This window comes from Epinephelus fuscoguttatus, linkage group LG5, assembly GCF_011397635.1.
Source record: "Epinephelus fuscoguttatus linkage group LG5, E.fuscoguttatus.final_Chr_v1".
Taxonomy (NCBI): Eukaryota; Metazoa; Chordata; class Actinopteri; order Perciformes; family Serranidae; genus Epinephelus; species Epinephelus fuscoguttatus.
In genome coordinates, this window is record NC_064756.1 from 17,532,284 (window position 1) to 17,549,280 (window position 16,997).

The following is a 16,997-nucleotide window of genomic DNA, read 5'->3' on the forward strand; positions in this document are numbered from 1 at the left end:
CCATTGACATCATCCAAATCAAGATAGGAGAGCCAGCAACACTCATATTTACTTTACGGCCAGTATAGTATAGTAGTTTTGGTTATTGTAAAATTGGTCTTAAATTTCATTTCAAGTATCATTAAAAAACATCTTAAAAAGTCTTCAATCTAACTTGCCTTAAGCTGTAGGAGCCATGTTTCCTCTCTCATAGCTTGTCTCTCTCCTCTCTAACATACTTCTTCACTACAATTAGAAATGATACCAAGATTTTAAAATATGTCACCTACCAAGAAGGACTTTGTAATAAAGTTGAAATCAATATTACAGTATTGATAAGAATATTTTTATTGGCTAAGACCAGACGCTCTCCAGCTCACTCTGTCAGTTGGTTTCGGATCCTCCACAGAATTTTCCCAACCTTTAGCGGTCACATATTTTGCCCTAGGAGGCTGAAATTTGGCACAGAGGTCAATTGTGTGTGTGTTTGTGTGAAGGTGTGTGAAGGTGTTCATGCCAATTGGCTTAAAGAGCGTGACAATGAATGGGGCGCATAAAAAAAGGCGCCAGCTTCCAAGTTGCCCTTGATTGCTGTTCATGCCAATTAGATGTGGATGCATGTGCATACGTGGTCATGAATTCACCCTTGTCTCATTAATAGTAGCTAGCTGATGTGGAGGATGTATGCAAATATTAAATAATCACAGTAATATTCAATGTTTTATAGTGTACATGACATTAGACACGGTTCTTCAGTGAAAAACAAGGTGTCTGTTATAACTTTGTATCACAACTCCCCAGACATCGTTCCCATGAAATCAGCGCTCACATAAACTAGTGCTAATCTAGGATACTTTTGTCAACCAAAAAGATTTTAAAATGTATGACCTCCATGTTTCTTTAAAGTGTCCGACTGCTGTGTGTTTCCCCAAATGAGAGAACCTCATAGTGCACTTCCAGTGACCCAGTAGTAGAGAGCACAGCTTCCCTTGATGATCATTTCTAGGACCCATTTGAAGATGTTCTCTGTGTTTGTGTTGTGCATGATCAAAGTGCAGCATTTAAAAGAGTTGTTTTATGATTAAACAGATGTATTTGTTTGCTTTGTAGGGCAATGCAACTTTGTAAAGTTTCACCATTTAGTGTTTTACAAATTCAGATGATTGGGTATGACCCAAAATAATGGCACAGGCCAGTTTCCAAGCCATGTTCTCCCAGAGACGAGGTGTTTCCACTGACCTAGATCACAGTGTATCCAACAGAATTTGCCTGTGCCTTGGTTGAAAATGGGTTGTGGAGGCTTTGGAAAAAGCAACAGCAGCAGTCGCTTTTGTTGATGCTGCTGTATATTCTAGCAATCCAAAACATAATTTGACACATATTAGATGGAATACTACCAGTATTTAAAATGTGACGGCTTATCTAAAACCTCACCCCAGCTGGTAATGTTTTGCATCACTTTAAGACTCCTCCCTCAGAAGAAAGAGAATATATAGCGACAAAGAAAAATGTAATTATTTTTCCTTTTTCCCTTAACATTAAGTTATCTTTACTGTGCATATGAAGACTTTTATTCATAACCACTCACTCCATTTAGTCATGGCTATGTATGTAGAAGGGTGTCAGTGTGTAGCTGCTATTAGACTCTTCAGCATTATCATTTGTTTCGCATAGAGTAAAACAGTCTTTTTGCTATCTTCTTTAAAACATCTTTGTGTTGCATGTCAGTACTGCACTTAGAGCTACATTATCATTCCCCAGTATCCATTAGAGCAGAATTATTTTGACAACCTCACATTGTCTGCAGTCATATTGTAAAGTGGAGAATTATTCTGTAAGTAAGGACAGTAAATCCTGGTCCATATCACCACCTTAAACAAAAATAACAGTCAAAAGAGTCCCATCTTTTTATTGTGTACAGTCTTATGTAGGTATCAGATAAACCATTACCTTTTTGACTTTTTCCACTAATGCACGAGACACTATGTATTCAATTTCCTCAATGAATAATTCAAAAAACTATAATTACATGTAATATTTCCATATTAGTTAACAGGTGGTTGTTGCAATTGCTGAAAATAGCATTACAACACTGACTGTAAATGAGATGAAGTGTCTTCGCGACGAATAATATTAGGTAAAATTCTTCGGATTGCATTCTCCAAACACGTGCTGTTATGTGTTAGGCTGCTGCCATCACTGATTAGCCCAGTTTCAACCAGGGACAGGGAACGGAGAGAGCTGGGGATATGATTTATATATTAGAAAAATGGACAATTTGGGGTTGTAATATTGTAAAAGTGGCAGGCACAGCTCTGGAGGGATCGGCTTCATTCCCCTCTCCTCAGCTGTGCAGTAAAAAATAATTAGATACTTGGAAACTACCCAGGCATCAGAGGAGAGTGGTAAGCAGCACTGCAAAACGGAAATAAATATCACCACCGCCTTTAGTCTGTGGAAAGATCATTAATGTGAAGACGTGAGGACTGATGTAGAGATGGCTTTTTGATTAAAGGTTAAACAATCTCTAGTACCAGAGAATGTTTGTCTGGATTCGAACCCGGGCCGCTGCGGCAACAGCCTTGTATATGGGGTGCCTGCTCTACCACCAAGCCACCGACACCCCAACATGGTTATTTTAAAGCAAACTGTGGGTCATAAGCAAAAAATGATCAAAGGAATATTCTTATTCAAAACATGGTACTTGCCAGCAAGCCCCATCAGCGAGTTACCTTGGAGACTGGATTTGCACCGATTAAATGCTCTGGCAATAAACTGCTATGCAAAGTCACATATGAATTCCTCATGAGATAATATGTGTAATTTTAAGCATTGGTGAGTTTGATTCTAATAAACACGAAGACTAATTTGGAGGAAGTATTCATTTATATATTGAGCTGACACAGTGGAAGAAGCCTATGAAAGAAAAAAGCTTAGATATGCAGACTTAGGAGCAGAAGCTGAGCAGCGAGGATGGAAAACTAGGATTTGTCCAGTGGAAGTGGGGTGTAGGGGATTCATAGTAAGATCAGCTGTCTCACTCCTGGGGGAACTCGGAGTGCGGGGACAGAGTTTGAGGAAGACAGTGAAGGAAATGTCAGATGAAGCAGTTAGATGTAGCCAATGGATCTGGAAGCGAAGAAATAATGTCAGTTGAAGGCCAGCAGGGGGAACTACTAAGCAGGGTACATAACTCCTTGAGATCAGGTGGAGAGATCCACTTCCTCTCAGGAGGAAATCCAGGAAGAGGAAGTATTTAAGTGTGGGAGTGGCCTATTTGAATCCCTTTTGTTTGAGACCATGCTGCAAGGTGAGTGTGTTTGCTGATCCTGTAAGTTTATTTATCTCCTTTAACTTTAGCTTATGCTATGTAGCGTGTGAAATAGAGTATGGTGAATGTGCTAGGAAAGGTAGTATCAGCCCTGTTTCTACCTGGAGCTCGCATGTACAGAGCTTGGGTTTGGTTGAAGGTGGCAGTGCTGTTTGGGCTGAGAAAGCCATGTGTAAGTAAGGTAAAGGAGGTTATTGGGTTGGTGCAGGGAGCAGTGAGACCTGGGACGCTAGAGATCACTGTCTAGCCTCCTGGAGGTGTCGTGGGACCAACTAGACGAAACACTAGTGAAAGGAGGTTCCCACCCGATGACCCCAAAGACATGCTAGTTATCACTGCTCACTGGTCTGTATAGTTAAGCCTTGCCATAATAGCTTATCATAGGGCTTAGGAGGTTATTCACTGAGTGCTGATCCTTTCTCTAGAGCACAAACTTCTTGTGTTTATTTGAATTGTTTCAAACAAATTAACAAGGGCTCACTCTTTTTCATAGGATTTTCACACTATATTCTCATAGCCCAGGGCTGTCCTCAGCCATGGGCTAAGTGTTGACCCTGGGCTAACTTGGCATCTTTCAAATCCATTGTTAACCCAGGGTTAGCCTAAGTCCAGGGCTGTACGATTAACACTGCACTTCTACGAGCCCTGAGTTTAAGGTGAGTTGGAAGCCCTGTTTCACACTGGCCACGTTAAGTCTCAGGTTAAGTCAGTTTTCAGGGGATAACCCTGCAAACTCAGGGTTAACCCATCTCCAGAGCAGGAGCAACAAGCCCAAGACTAAAGTCGGGGTTAGCTCTCTTTGAATGTGTCAGGATCGTGCTAGTGTGAACGCTTTGTTAGCCCCAGGCTAACAGCTCCCTCAGCCTGAGGCTAAGAGCAGCATGAAAACAGTCTATTAATGTGCTTTGTATGTAAACAAGCGTGTGGTCTGAAAATGTATGAGGCCTTTATATTTTTAGTTTTCTCTAAATGCAGCTGAAAATATATTTTTTAAGTATTTTAATCTGTGCTCTGGTGTACTTTCCGTGGGTGCTTATAGCTCTGGAATTATGTCTTTTTATCTGGCATCGCTAACATTAATCAGAAAATATTTACAAATTTCAATGACATAACTTAAACCTACACACTTACCACATCACACACTTCAATGTGACACACACACATGTGCACTTACAAAGTAGGAGAGCGACTGAATGGTTGACTTGCAGCTGAGAGACATGCTAGGTCCGTTTTAGGTCCATTATGACTAACAAGCTTCAATAACATCATATCCTTAATCCTCAGTCTCCCACTGTGCGTGTGTGTGTGTGTGTGTGTGTGTGTGTGTGTGTGTGTGTACTTGTGTAAGTGTGAGGCAGTTCTTTGATCTCTGTTTAACAGTTTAAGCAACATGGACTGCCTAACCTGCTCCAGAGTTAAGAGTTTGCCTCCTGAGGGGAGTTTATTTTTGCCACCTACACACAAATATTGCATTGTCAGTGCCTTCCAAAAATGAACCCTCTGAGCACTTCAAAAACCACACGCATATGAGTGTTTTGTAATCTGCCACCTCTTTTATTTAGCGTATGGTTAAGGTTAGGTAACGAAAACAACTTAGTAAGCATCTGGAAAGATTCTTGTCATTGTTAAATGAAACCAACACTGACTGTACTTTTTGTACATTCATCCATTCCTCCTCACCCAAACTTTTTGCTGCACCATAAAAACATCACACTGTTTCCTGCTTTGGAATCTCTTTTGAAAAATGAACAATGCAGTCTGCAGAAAAACAACAGCATTAGTCGTTTCTGTGGAGTGTTTTTTTTTTTTTTTTTGCCAAATCACTGAGGCAGTGCAGCCCAGGAGAGTGAAATGTGCTTTTGCTACAGCTCCAGTGCAAGACAAAGGGCATGAGCAGATGGATAAACACACTAAAGTGGGTTAAAGGAATTGTTCTATGTACATACATGATGAGCCAAACAGAAAACCACATCTGTGTGTTCAAGAGTCTTTTTTCACTGTGAAGTTTTGTCGCATTTCAATTTAGTGTAATGAGTCAAACATTTATACAGCATTAATAGAGTATACCAGTAAAAGGCCATCCACACCAAGAGCAATAACTATAATAATAACTATAAATAAATCATCCACAGTGAAACTGTGGACGACAGTGGTAAACAATATTGTTGGGATCACTTTCAGAGCAATTTCACGAACAATAGAAACACTGGCAGCCAATCAAAATCCATCTGGATGTACTGGCAATGCAGCTGGAGTGTGCAGAGCATGCTTGGCACAACTGTTAACAGAACAATATCATTCATCAGTGTGGATGCTCACATCATTCATCATTATAGTTATTGTTCTCTGTGTGGATAGCCCATACTCATATGCATATCTGCAAACTCCAACCCTTTGACGTCAAGACTTCAGTGAGTTATGTCACCACAGATGTAGCAGAAAATATGGACATAGATTAGATTTCAGTCAGACCACAGGACCATGTAGTGACTGAGGCACTATTACATGTATATGGATGGTTTCAAAGTGGCCCAACAGGGTTCAGTGTTGTCAGTTTTATGTCTGTGTTGCACGGTATAATTGTAGTAGTCTTTAGCGAAGGGGAGAGAAAGGGACGAACCTCAGCAGAGATATGGAGATGGTTGTGGTCACATTGTATGCCTTTACACCACTAAGTCATCAGAACGACTCCCAACTCAGTGACTTTTAAGACTGCTTTAGAAACTTTGTTTCAAAAATAGCCGAGGGACAAATCTAGAGACTTTTTTTTGTGCAGACATTAGCTACTTCCCCTTGAAGAATGACTCCAACACAGCTGAGTGACTCTGCAGTCCTCCTGCATGCTGTGGCTCTCTGGGTTGACAGCTGCATTCAGTGAGTGAAGGAGAGGCACGATCAGTCGACCACACAGCAGCCTGACTGAGGCACGTCGCTCACTGATTGCGGAATGTGAAAATAATATGGTTTACATTACCTTCTTGCTGACACTTGTCTTTTTGTTGTTGTCTATTTTTTCATTATGGCTCCAAATAACTTTTCCTTCTCTGTGTGCCTGCTTCCCTCTGTCTCAGTGTCCTTTAACATGGCAGAATAAGTGGGAGGGACCAGAAGAGCCAATGCATTACCTCAGAGCGGTGGTAACACGGGCTCTCGCCATACAGGTAACTCATGCATGTGTATACAGAAAGAGACATGCTGTACTTTCTTTCTCTATCCCTCTTCCCCACATACATAGACATATACACACATGAAGTAAGACAAACACACACACAGGAAGAGATAATTCTGGAAAAACATACTTTCTTCATATACTCATTAAATATTTTTAAACAGTTGCTGAATCTGGTTTGTGACAGTTGTCATGATTAAGTTTTAGTTACTCCTCCAGGAACTGAAATTCCCTCATCCCTGCTGCTATCAGAGGACTTGTGGTAGCATCTCTGTGGGATGACTGGTGGTCAAGACATTTGCTGACAAGCTCACTGGTTATTAAAAACCCCAGACATCCCTGGGAACCTTCTGTACTCTCACAGGAAAGAGACTTAGGAGGCCTAAGAGTTTTCTAATCAGCATTAGTGTACTGAATGGGGGATCCATTTAAATCCATCCTGCTGGGAGCTTTGTCCTCTAGTTGTGATGAATATTACTGAAGGACACTTCTGGATTTCTTTAATTCAACATGTTTTAAAAAGTACTTTGCACCTCAGGAGTCCCACAGTGGCACCCGGACCTTTTTTTATGTTTCCCCTTATGACAAGAGTTCTTCAGCTGAGCCTGGGTCCAAGGACCAGACTAAATAGTTATGGCTCATGACTAAATTTATTTATCACTGACTGAGGCAATGTGTTGACCAAAACCATGCCAGAAAAATTCTAATGTTGTTTTCAAAAGCGCTTCATAAATAAAAGCGGATTATTATATAAAAGCATGAGGTTCTGGGAAGTGTCTGCCCTAGGTTGGTGCCAGGAAATAAAGACTCTGGCTGAAACTCATCTCAACTGTGTCTGACTGTACGCCTACCTCAATATGTTCTGGCAGACTGCAGTACACACATACACACACACACATGCTGAAAAATTATTTCTTTTTTTGTGTGAAATTTGATGGATTTTGTTATTCATGTGGGCGAACCTCGTTGCCTGTCTGTCTGCCGGCCAGCCTGCCTGCCTACCCATCTGTTTGTATGTATGTATGTCCTCCTGTCTGCCTGCCATCTCTCGATTCTCACTGTCTGCTCGCCTCCCTGTCTACCTGCACTCCATCTGTCTTCATGTGTGCCTATCTGGAGGCTGCACTGTCCTTAACTGTCTGTTTCTGCCCATCAGTACTGAGTGATATCTCTGTTAGCAGTGCGTCTGTGTCCTGTTAGCTAATCAGCCTAATAAAGGCGGAGACGGCCAGAGCTGCTGCTGTGTGGAGCTGCTGAAGAATAAAAAACTAACAGCACAGCAGTGCACCCCAGACGAGCAGGACGACCTTGAAAACACTCGAATGCTCACACACACATATGCACACAAATACTATGCATACAAGCACACACTGGCTCGCTGTATTATTAATACCCGAAATTCTTGGTGCACACGCCTGCCTCTGTGTGTGTATGCTCGTGCATCTGCGTCACTGTGCATGTGCCTGTGTGAACGTGGGTATGGTCTCGCGTTTGTGCATATTTTTCCTTGGCATAATGTTCATCCCAATTTATCTCTAAAGCCAGTGGAGTCTGATGCCGTGCTAAAAAGGAATCCATTTATAATAGAGATTGGATCAGATGGTTGCTGATTCTGCCTCTATTTGTCAGCAATTTTCTTCAGCTGACCTCCAAATCCACTAGTCTCTGTGGCGACTTAGAGAAAACTGCCTACCAGTTAAAAAAGGAAATGCAGAAAGGGCCCAGGATAGATCAAAACTTCAATCTTGGGTCAACTCTTCAGGCTTAAATCTGGCCACTGCAGCCATGCAGGCTTATGTAAAGTATATCATGATAAGCAGTGGAATCAGTTGTTGTGCCATTCTGCAACATTTCTCAAAAAAAAAGAAAGGGAAAACTGAGAACTAAGATTGTAGTGTGAGATATCATATCAGGTTAAGTCCTGAGCTGTGCCTTTGACAAAAATAACTAGTTTTCGCAGTGACACAGAAGGATGCTGCTTACATGATCAAAGCAGATGTTGCTGAATAAGGCAGACTGGATCAACACATTGGAGCACGCTTAGAGTGGTCTATCTCCAGTCATACAGATTCACACTCCATGTTTGTGTACTTATATCTGGATACAGCGTTTGTAATCTTTTAGTTTCTCTGCACACACACACCCTGTCTCTGCATGCACATGCTTGAGTGTGTCTAAGTCATGGGTTCTCAAAGATTTGCTGACTAAGTACCAGTTTAGAGCCAGCATATGATTGAGGGCCACACAGGAAAAGTGCACACATAAAACAAAATATGCTTTCCATTTCACTTCCACAATAAACTGCCGAGTTGTCCACCTGAAATCTTTAACTTTAACTAACAGCACCAGCACTGATGTCAGAACATAATTCCTGCGACACTCAAGAGGTGCCACTAGTTGCCATGCAACCAGTAGCTTTCTACAAGTTGTCATTCATCACCTGACAGGCACTTGTTAGGCTGCATTCACACCAAATCTGAGGTTGTGGTGAAATGCCAGTCCTCACATTCATTTGAATGTGGGTACTGCGTGTAGGCTGTGGCAGCGGGGCCGCAGAGGATGCCAAAAAAAGAGTGCAATGGCCTTTGGCAAAAACTGTCAATCAGACAAGAAGATGCTTGCAGTCCACGGGAACAAGTAATACAGTCTCTTTATAGCATTGAATAAAATAAGTAAAGAAATAACAGTTTGTGGGTACTGTCCTAGACGGAAAAGCACTCACTTTGTTTGTGTGCGCCCACCTGTGTTGTTTGTGACAGTAAAGATAATAAAGTCATGATAATCACAAGGGATTCTACAGCTCTTGAAAGCCAACATAAACGAACTTACTGAACACAAAGTCACTGAGGTGGGGAGATTGGCTTTCTGTAGCTGGTCTCCACCTTCCACTCCCCCACAAATGGGCTGTTGTCACTCCCACTAATCACTGCAACACCTGATGTGGTGTAAATGCAACCCTGGGGGTGCAGTGTGACGCAGTAGCTGAGTAGTGTATTAAATGTCAACACATTCTCACTCCTACATCGCCACATATTGATGTGCTTGATCATGGACTTTCCATGTCCACATATGACGTGCAAGGTACCCTGGGTTCGTTGGTTGTTGACATTCTGGGACACTTGTGTCAAGTTCTGCCTTTTACATGCATTGTCTTCTTTCAAAATACACTTCCGTTTTCACAGGAAATTTAACATTTACATACTGTCTCTTTCAAAATAAACGCACTACATCGGTACAACAACAAATTTATGTTATTTTCCTTCAACAACAAGCACGCATGGCTGGGTTTAGGCAACAAAAGCACTGAGTTGGGTTTAGGCAACAGAAGCAGTGGGCTGGGTTTAGGCAACAAAAGCACTGAGTTGGGTTTAGGCAACAGAAGCAGTGGGTTGGGTTTAGGCAACAAAAGCACCTGGTTGGGTTTAGGCAACTTTAAGCTTCTGGTTGGGTTTAGGCAACAAAAGCACCTGGTTGGGTTTAGGCAACTTTAAGCTTCTGGTTGGGTTTAGGCAACAAAAGCTTTTGGTTGGGTTTAGGCAACAAAAGCTCCTGGTTGGGTTTAGGCAACTTTAAGCTCCTGGTTGGGTTTAGGCAACAAAAGCTTCTGGTTGGGTTTAGGCAACAAAAGCTCCTGGTTGGGTTTAGGCAACAAAGGCTTGTGGTTTGATTTAAGCAACAAAAGCACCTGGTTGGGTTTAGGCAACAAAAGCTTCTGGTTGGGTTTAGGCCACAAAAGCTCCTGGTTGGGTTTTGGCAACAAAAGCACCTGGTTGGGTTTAGGCAACAAAAGCTCCTGGTTGGGTTTTGGCAACAAAAGCACCTGGTTGGGTTTAGGCAACAAAAGCACCTGGTTGGGTTTAGGCAACAAAAGCACCTGGTTGGGTTTTGGCAACAAAAGCACCTGGTTGGGTTTAGGCAACAAAAGCTTCTGGTTGGGTTTTGGTAACAAAAGCACCTGGTTGGGTTTAGGCAACAAAAGCTTCTGGTTGGGTTTAGGCAACAAAAGCACCTGGTTGGGTTTATGCAACAAAAGCTTCTGGTTGGGTTTAGGCAACAAAAGCACCTGGTTGGGTTTTGGCAACAAAAGCACCTGGTTGGGTTTAGGCAACAAAAGCTTCTGGTTGGGTTTTGGTAACAAAAGCACCTGGTTGAGTTTATGCAACAAAAGCTTCTGGTTGGGTTTAGGCAACAAAAGCACCTGGTTGGGTTTTGGCAACAAAAGCACCTGGTTGGGTTTAGGCAACAAAAGCTTCTGGTTGGGTTTAGGCAACAAAAGCACCTGGTTGGGTTTAGGCAACAAAAGCTTCTGGTTGGGTTTTGGTAACAAAAGCACCTGGTTGAGTTTAGGCCACAAAAGCTACCGGTTGGGTTTAGGCAACAAAAGCTTCTGGTTGGGTTTTGGCAACAAAAGCACCTGGTTGGGTTTAGGCAACAAAAGCTCCTGGTTGGGTTTAGGCAACAAAAGCACCTGGTTGGGTTTAGGCAACAAAAGCTTCTGGTTGGGTTTAGGCAACAAAAGCACCTGGTTGAGTTTAGGCCACAAAAGCTACCGGTTGGGTTTAGGCAACAAAAGCTTCTGGTTGGGTTTTGGCAACAAAAGCACCTGGTTGGGTTTAGGCAACAAAAGCTCCTGGTTGGGTTTAGACTTTCGCCACCTTAACTTTTGTCCTTGTCCTGACGCCACCAGGCGCCATTAAACTATAACAGCAACCAGCCACATATGTTGACATTAAAGGACGCCTTTTTTCAGTGGTTGCTGACACCGCAAGTCACTGCCCAAGCACCAGATTTCGACTATTTCAGAGTGAGACCAGGCTCTAAATGTAAGCTTGTGAACATACTGAAATGGTGTGTGACTGATTAAAATAGAAAGCACACATTTAATGTCATATTCAGGGGCCACAAAAAATGTTACTGAGGGCCACCGCTAGCCCAAAGGCCGCGTTTTGAGAAACTGTGATCGAAATATACAGTAAATACACATGCTCAAATAAGTGTATGTATGTGTGCGTGTGTGTGTATGTGTGCACTGTTATTGCCATTAGCGGATAATTGGGGTTCCAATGTTATCGGCTTGTTGATGTGGTGATAAAAGACAAGGGCACATTAAATACTCTATTGGCCATACATTTTTATTGACTTTGCGTTTTGCTCTGTCCCTTTGTAACCCCTTTTTATCTCTCGTTAACAAACACACACCGACTCGGAATAGAAATTATGATCATTCCACTCACAGATCAATGTCCTCTATGAAAATTTAAAGAGCTAAATACAATACAAACATCGACTATTTGTATTCTTTGTTACCCAAACTTCATTCAGATTCATGGTGAGAGGGTGAATATTTAGAGCAAATATTTTAAGTATTTAGAGCGCGCTCTATTTGTGTCAAATTGAACTGAAGAAAACTGTGTGTTCTCATTATCTTTCATTGATCCACTAAGTGTTTTGCCTGACTCCGGTGTGAAACTGATGAAATTTTATGCCTGAATTGTGTGTTCACTTTGAGAGTTTATTTGTTATTAACTATGTTTGTGGTTTATTAATCTCTGTGTATTTTATTTTATATCTCTGTGTATCCAGAGTTGGGTGGAGCGCGCAGGCAGACAAGCTCTTTTATCAGACAGCCTCGATCTGTCCGAGCTCTTCCACCCTGACACCTTCCTCAACGCTTTGAGACAGGAAACTGCCAGGTAACGCTGAATGCTTGTGTTTATGTGAGACAGACAGAGAGTACAGGTGCTGAGGTTAACAACATCTTTGTGTTGTTTTAGGTCCATGGGTTGTTCTATGGATAGTTTGGTGTTTGTCTCATCATGGAGGAGTCCCATTACGCAGGCCAAGCTGCAAGTGAAGGTAGAATTACGACAAGCACACATGATCCCGCAGATCATGCATGCAGACAGCAGACTCATACTGCTCCCATCCAGCTGCAGAATACTGGCGCTATAAACAAGGCCGACTCTGGCTGAGTGATAATTGGAAAATAATGAAGTAAAAGACTGCAAGAATTGAATACAGATGCAGATAAGAAGGCAGAACGTTAGAAAGAAAGCAAAGAGTTTACCGCACATTCATTAGAAGCTGTTTCCTTGACAGCAGTCATCTCTGGCCTCCTGTGCTCTTGTAATGCACTTGATGGGCACAAATTCACACACTTGTGTGTGAGGGCACACTCATTATACAGGACCACTTTCAGTCTTAATTTCTTTCCCTTTCATGCTGTGATTTAAGGCTGATATAATTGCATTGTCCAAAGTTTAAATACTTTTAGACATTTGTTTCTTTTCTGTCATGCCAATAAAAATTGGCATGGTTTGACATGCACTTAGTTAGAATATACAAAGAGAAAGGGGAAGGGTGTGGGTGCTTAAAAAGAGGCTGCAGCTGCAGGGAGGGAAGGGAAATACTCAGACATCTGACAGAAAGAGAAAGGGGATAATTGTTGTGAAGCAATGAGCTCTCTTACACACACACACACACACACACACACACACACACACACACACAATGTAGCTTTTTCAGGATTTGTCTCCCACTCAGTCTCTTGCTTTTTCTTGCCCAGATCATGGTGATTTAGTTGTCTGTGTATGTCTGAGTTGACGCCAGAGTTCCCTTTGCTCTTCTGCCCTACCGTGGAAAATCCCTGAGTCACTGGACTGAGTTCACTCCCATGTGTCATGAACAATGTGCATAACATGCTACATAATCTGGTGACAGCAATGTGTGTCTCCCGCTCATGCTCCGCCTTTACATACACTCTCATCTCTTGATATATCTCACCAGACATTTTGACTCCATTATCCCATCCTTCTGTTTAATCTGCGGTTTATATTCTATCTTTCTCTCTCTGTCTCCTTTTTACCTTCCCCTCCTTCACATCTTTTTGCTTCTCTCTCGCTCCTTTTCCAGGTTGGAGGTCTGCAGTTGGAGGGTTGTAGTTTTGACGGTGTTCATCTTTGTGAGAATCAACACGACTCTCCTAGTGTGTCGGCTGTCCCGCCCTGCTACATGGCCTGGGTTCCACAGGTATGTATTTAAAACAGTAACATATTATTGTCTTCACCATGGAAATTCAGTTTTCTGTCTGACATCTGAATTTCATGAAACGTGGACAGGACATGGACTTTGGTCCAGACAACCATATTTGTTGTTCTGTCAGATTGTTCATTTTGTCTGATATGATGATGAAATTAACTGATAGACCTTTTTGTAACCCCTAAGGGCATGTTTACATATTCAGTTTGCAAATACAGAGCAGCAGTTGTCTGTGGCAGAATGCTCAACACTTTCACTCACATAATGTATAATTTTTTATCCATTTTATCCATTATCATTCCAATACATGTAAACTATGGAGGCTTTGTTCAGACTGTCAGCCCAAATCTGATTTTTGGTATATTCAGATTGTATCCAGATTGATCTTGAAAGTCTAGACAGAAGAAAAAAACATGAAATGTGATTTTTCCATATTGGATCCAAACCAAATTTGGAGCTGTTTTAAAGTGCAGTTCCAATCAGATTTCCACAGATGCATCTCAGTCTGGCCGCTCTGGCTGCTCAAATTAGATTTCAGATAGTCTTTAGCGGCACTCATAACGACAACATCAGATCCAGAGTGGGGGATGTGCTGTGCAGAATCTGTGCTGCTATCAGCAGAGTGGAGAACAACTACGGACAGACGGCGCAATAAACTGTCTGCTGGCACTTCTTTGTTCTCATGCTACCGTGTTGAAAAAGCCAAATCACCAGCGTAGCTACATAGTTGATATGATTGATATGTACGTCATAATCACAGCAACATTTGCAGATAGGCCTGTGATGTCTGGACACAAATTCAATCTGATCACTTTCTGCAGTCTGAACGTAGCCGTAGAAATGCAGTTATTGTACATACACTCATTAATTTATGTCTTTTGCGTTTGATCACAGAACTCCGCTGCTGACTCCGCCGCATCAGAGGACAATATCTGGCTTCCTCTGTATACGAGCTCAGAGAGGGTGAAGGTGGTCACGCACATCTGTCTTCCCTGTGGAGCGAACCCCAACCAGTGGATCCAGACCGGAGCCGCTTTCTTTCTCAAACAGCAGTGAAAGGACATAGGATGAGCCGTACAGACCACAGCGACAGTCTCTTGTCAGCCTCAGGTGAAGATATTACCAGCATGAAAGGCAGATTTGACCGGGGCATCAAATAACAGGACAAATTATCTGCGCTCCGAAATGTCAGGCTCTGATGCTGACACCATCGTTTTTTAATTAAGCACCTTAGCTTTGAGACCAATAACTTAAACATGCAGTTACTGTGTGTCACTATCATTTGCATAATTTGGTACAAGGGAAAGCACCAGAGGAGAAAACAGATAGTGAATAATTGACTTTACAGTGCTCTGCTTTTTGATTTAACAACGACACTAATACTTGGATGAGAACTCCTTTCTTTTTCTTTAATGGAGCAGTCAGCAACACGGAGCGGCAGTAACATCTTTAATGATAAATAAACATAATACTATTTGAATCTGAGGCTGTTACAAGGTTTGATGCCTACAGTAAATCTCCTAATGCTAGTCTCATAAACACTATCCCAGTCATCTTATACATTTCATAAAATAGTTTGAAACTGTTGTTACTTTGTTTAAAGAGCTTGTGTAGAAAGCAGCATTATCCAAATTTCAAAATGTGTTAGCCTTGAATGTTTGTTTCACAGTTATATTGTTGCATAAATGTATTTCTGGATCTTATTTATTCAAAATAAAGATTATTGCTATAATATTTGGTCACTAACATGCACATTCTTCAAGTACGGTGGTTGATAAGAAACTCAAACTCTCTTCGTTGAATGTCAGTTTCGCGTGTTTTATTAGTGGAGAAGTTGAGGATGATGTTTCCAACACCGAGATGTGTGTGCGTGTGTGTTTCAGAGCATGACTGACCCTCCACCGCACATTATCAGTAGTCACAACTGTTCAGCAGTAAACAATACAGATTACAGTTCACGCCGCTCGAGCTGCCTCTCACTCAGTTGTGCTGAAATGGGCTTTACAGGCGTGACACGCCTCAGTGTCTGTTCCCAAAGCAAACGGCGGCTCTCTCTCACACATACACACATTCACAAGCACTCAGTTAGTCCCTAACCTGTGTGTGATTGGTTCTGAGTTGAGGTTCAGCGGAGTCAGTGAAGCTATGATGGATGACCACAGAACCACAAGGGAGGGTGTAAGGTGTGTGCGTTTGTGCATGAATCCAACCAAGAGCATTAAATTTGATTGATGGCTTAATTAAGGTTTTGTTTTCCGTACCTGCCTCTTTTTTCGTTTGCTTTCTCGCAGTTGTGCAAATGTTTGTGAGCGTGTCCGTGTGTGCGCTGTCCTGTAAATGTGTGTGTATTTGTGGAGACAGAGAAAAGGGGTTGAAATGAGGGAGGAGCGGGTATTGTGTGTGCACTGCAGTGTGACAAAATGGGAGTGAAATGGAACAGCAGATTTAAAAAAAGAGAGAGGATTGGATTTCGGCGAAACGCAGCCCTCTGGGTCAGAGAGTGAAAGAGAGACAGAGGGACGGAGGTGAAGAGAGACAGAGAGAGATGACGCGGGGAGCGAGGGAGCGAGAAAAAGGCTATAAAACCTGAATGAGAAAATTGTAGAGAAACAGGAAAATGAGCAGAGCACAGGTGACAGAGGCTGGGAGGAGAGCAGGGGTTAAAGGGAAGAGATGGAGAGAGAGGGTCAGGACAAGTAGGGAGTGAGTTATGGGAAAACGAAGAGGAGGGCAGAGTGTGTAATATTCATTCAAGTGATGCAGCAGTGTTTATAGCTGCTACAGTACTGTCCTGACAGCTGACTTGTTCTTGATCTCTTTTACAATCTTTGAGGGACGGTTCTTCCCAAAATCATCTTTCATATAAAAGAAATATGAAAAGATAGCAGTTGACAAGTTTAGACAAGTTGATTAAGATATGTGTATGTGTATATGTGATATTAATATTTCTATTATTTTTTTTTGTTAGGCAAAAATAATTGGTAATATATATATTATACATTTACACTGGTTTGTATTTGTAAGTCATGGATAATTGGTAATTTATATTATATGCTAAAACAGGGTTATATTTTGTAAGATAGATATTTGGTAATTAATGTATATTAACATGGGTTATTTTTGTGTGAACTCTTGTTTTTCAAAAAAAGTTTATCTTGGGTGCGTCTACAATAGATAACCAAGAAAGGCTGGCAGAGGAGATACCTGCACACCAATGCAACTGGGCTGGACAGCCACAAAAAAGGTTCACAGACTGAGATCAATGCAAAAAAATTTAATTTATTTAGAATATGTATGCACAAAAAATGGTGCTCAAAGTGCAGAAAACAATAAAAAGTGAATAAAAACAGCAGGAAAATGTTTCAGCACTGATAGTCACAGACTGAAACATTTGCTGCTGTTTTTATTCACTTTTTATTATTTTTTTTGCACTTTGAGGTCCTTCATAATCAAGCCCCTTCCTACCAGTCTGAACTCCTT

The 16,997-nt window shown here is 41.7% G+C and overlaps 1 protein-coding gene across 2 annotated transcripts in view; it reads left to right on the forward strand.

Annotated features, from left to right (window-relative positions):
* LOC125888637 (cytoplasmic dynein 2 heavy chain 1) overlaps positions 1-15,232 on the forward strand; it is a 146,941-nt gene extending 131,709 nt beyond the window's left edge. For both annotated transcript variants that reach the window (XM_049576118.1, XM_049576120.1), the window contains exons 92-96: positions 6,382-6,471; positions 12,063-12,172; positions 12,254-12,335; positions 13,392-13,508; positions 14,412-15,232. In XM_049576118.1, coding sequence (XP_049432075.1) covers positions 6,382-6,471; positions 12,063-12,172; positions 12,254-12,335; positions 13,392-13,508; positions 14,412-14,573 — 561 coding nt within the window. In that variant the 3' untranslated portion in view covers positions 14,574-15,232. The remainder of the gene's footprint in view (positions 1-6,381; positions 6,472-12,062; positions 12,173-12,253; positions 12,336-13,391; positions 13,509-14,411) is intronic.
* The last annotated feature ends 1,765 nt before the right edge of the window (positions 15,233-16,997 follow it).